This window comes from Notothenia coriiceps, unplaced genomic scaffold, assembly GCF_000735185.1.
Source record: "Notothenia coriiceps isolate Sejong01 unplaced genomic scaffold, NC01 NC01_scaffold00004510, whole genome shotgun sequence".
Classification (NCBI taxonomy): Eukaryota; Metazoa; Chordata; class Actinopteri; order Perciformes; family Nototheniidae; genus Notothenia; species Notothenia coriiceps.
The window spans coordinates 1-3,207 of record NW_011337211.1 but is presented as its reverse complement, the minus strand read 5'-3'; the positions used below and the strand labels follow the sequence as shown (position 1 = coordinate 3,207).

The window sequence follows — 3,207 nt, the reverse complement described above, 5'->3', positions numbered from 1 at the left end:
TCAGCTTCTTGAGCCGTATCTGGCCGTGCAACACTTACAGTGTCACATACTGTATGCAGAAGTATTATTTTAAGCAACACATAGGTTGACGAAACACTCAACTCAAATGTAATTAAAGTCAGATCCACTCGTGTCTTAGATGGGGCAGTGATATCATAAAACTGTTACGCTTTCAAACACTCTGTAGTTTATTTATTTTTTAACCAGTTGTTCTATATTCACCTTGCAGGTGCAACTATGTGGCTTGTATCCTGGAGTATATGTTTAAGTCATGGATGTTTAAAGTTCATATTTGTCTAATATTAGTTTACTTTTCATTAATGAAGTATGACGCTGCGCTGTCCCTGTTTGTGATTGGTCAAATGTTGCTAACCCCGCCCCTTTCACGTGAACGCGCTCTCAGCTGAAGAGAGAAGCCCTGGGTTGATTTACCGAGTTGATATTAACCAGCGTCGTAGGACCGCTTAGCGAGATCTCGTTTGTTAGGATTAGTTAAGATAACTCAAACGTATCCAGGGTCTGTTGAACTGGCTTCGTAGTACAGGGCACAGGTGGCTGCATAGCAGCGCTAATGTCAAAGACACAAACATTATATATTATATTTTTCTTCTACCAGGATGCAGTGACACAAATATTTGGAAAGGCTTAGCCTTCCCTAGCCTACAGTACCTGCCGCCCCTGCTTTCACCTCTTATCTAAGCTTGGGAAAGGTCCTTATCAAGAAGATTTGTTGCGATGTTGTGCACCAACAGTATGACCTTCAACTTCAGCTGAACTGAGAACATCCTGATATTCCCTCCCTAACTTCCAGGATGCACCTTTTATTATCGCCAAGCTTAACCCCCCCTTTCTCCTCTCTGTGTTTAAATAGGAAACGCAAACTCTGGTCTACGTCTTTCACTCTGCTGACAGTACGCTCTCTGTAAGGCTGACTGACCTTTCTTGGAAGAAATAAAATACCACAAAGACAGCTGAATGGTTTGATTCTGTTTCCACATTTGAAGTGCCACCACACTCTAAAGCTGGCTAAACAACAACTGTTAGTGGTTTAAATTGGCAACTGTGCAACCGCATCATAAGAGTATAAACACAACCCCCCCCCCCGGATTTAACAGAAGAGATAATACATGTTAATGAGTTAGCTTACTGTATGTACAATGGTTCCAGTTTTGTTCACATACCTGGTGAGATATCTTGGAAAAGCGACTTCCATATCGTGTACTGTAAGGGCCCCATGTACTTAGATGTCGGGAAATCTTCATACGTCAGATTGGTCTCATGTATCTTCCCTTTAATCCTGTCGGGACAGAAAAAGAAAAAGAAAAAGATCAATAAATGTCTCAATCCAATTTGCTTCTTTGCTCCAAATAATACTGCCTCTTGTTCAACCAACAAAGTTGATGCTTCATTGTGGTATGAGCCTTTGAATTCTGCCATTATTTAAATTAATCAGCTGACAGACTGCCTCATAAATCTGCAGCAACAGAGATAAATGTATTAGACTAACACCATTACAATATCATTCAATATGAACCTCCACATGAATCACCCCTACATGTACTCCAACGTTCAGGGAAGATATTGAGTGGGTCGCTTTCCACGTGAAGGATCCTGAAAACAACAGTGCAGTGTATTGAAAAAGGGATGTATTGGATATATATATATATATATATATATATATATGCCGAAAAAAATGAACATTAAAATAAGTATTACTCATGCGGTGTTTTATAAAAGGTTTGTGGGGTCTGTTACTAAAGTGTGACTTAATGAAACCGTGAAAAAAAAATCCAACATGTTTTGAGCTGATAAAAAATCATAGCTGTTTGTTCACCATATTTATATACAGTTTCTTAAATGATATCATTCTGCTAGGATAAGTAATATTAAATAAAACAAAAACTTGTTGATATTGTTACTTTAAAGATATTGTGGTATTCTGTAAAACTCATTAATTTGCTCAAATATACTTAACCCTTTAATTAAATCATCCTCAAGTGCCCCTCGCGGATTAAACACTACAGCTGGTGTATTTCAGGCATAATATGCCATCTGTTCAGGGATATTCTGACTTTCTCCAAAATGTAAGCAGCCTCACATTTCACACTGGCAGAACACACAATTGGCATGCTGTAGGTGTGTGTGTGTGTGTGTGGGGGGGGGTATCATAACAAATGTAACAGCAAATATTTAACTTTAACTGTTCACACGAGACTTTAAGAGTTGATAAAAACCTTCTTGGAGCGAATGTGTTTACAACCACATTTTTGTTCTTATCGGTCTGCAGTGATGACACTGGGACTGCTCTATCAAACTCAGGGCAGGTGAAGCACCTCTCAGATGTGACGGCGACTCCCTCCAGGAAGTCGTGTCGCCCCGTCTCGTTGAGGCGCTCCTGCAGGATCTGGATGCCCTCCTTGACGTCGCGCAGCTGCTGGCTGTAGCGCTGGATCTTGTGCTCGATGTCGGCCAGCTTGCGGGCCGTGTCCATCTCCAGCTCCTCCAGCATGCTCTTCTGACGCTCGCGCAGGAAGCGGTGGAGGCGTTCAAATGCGTCGCCGATGGTTGCGCGCAGACTCTTGGCTGAGGACTGAAAAAAAAGGGTGGTTTACTTAAAGGTCTCCTATTATGCTATTTTTAGGCATATATTAGGGGTCTCAGATATATAAAAATATATTAAAAACATGTCTATGAAGTATTTTGCTCAAAATACCAAACAGATCATGCATTTTAGACATCCCTCATATCCCTCTGTCTCAACCCTGTTAGAGAATGGCTGATTCGGGGTCCTTAGCTTGAACAAAAAAAAAGAGGAGGGGGAGCTTGTGCCTGCTCAAAGTTCTACGAGATACTCAGCTAAATGCTGCCGTGATTAAATGCCATATCATGTTCCAAACCACATCAAGGATTATTTCTGAAACGGTATGGAGCTCAAATGCTTTTTCTCTTGCGGGTTTACCACAAGGTGAGTTCCTGTTTTTATTTCCTGCTTTTTTACACATACTCTCTCCAGTACAGGTTAGCTCTGAGTGCTAGCGATACTTGCTAATGTAAACAAAGATCATATTATGTCCAAAGCAGTCAGGCATTGTTTCTGATAGCAACGTTTCTGATAGTGCTGTGGGTCTGCATTACCAATATGACGTCATATCGGACGCAAATCTGGATCAGCTCCGTTGTACCCCCGTTTTTAGAGATGTGGGTACG

General features: G+C 41.1%; 1 protein-coding gene across 1 annotated transcript; it reads right to left on the bottom strand.

Annotated features, from left to right (window-relative positions):
• Positions 1-1,165: 1,165 nt before the first annotated feature.
• Positions 1,166-2,590, bottom strand: LOC104942444 (E3 ubiquitin-protein ligase TRIM62-like; the record flags this gene model as incomplete). Its single annotated transcript, XM_010767665.1, has 2 exons — positions 1,166-1,297; positions 2,334-2,590. Coding segments are annotated over 2 exons (381 nt in total), but the record flags the coding sequence as incomplete, so codon positions are not given.
• Positions 2,591-3,207: the final 617 nt, after the last annotated feature.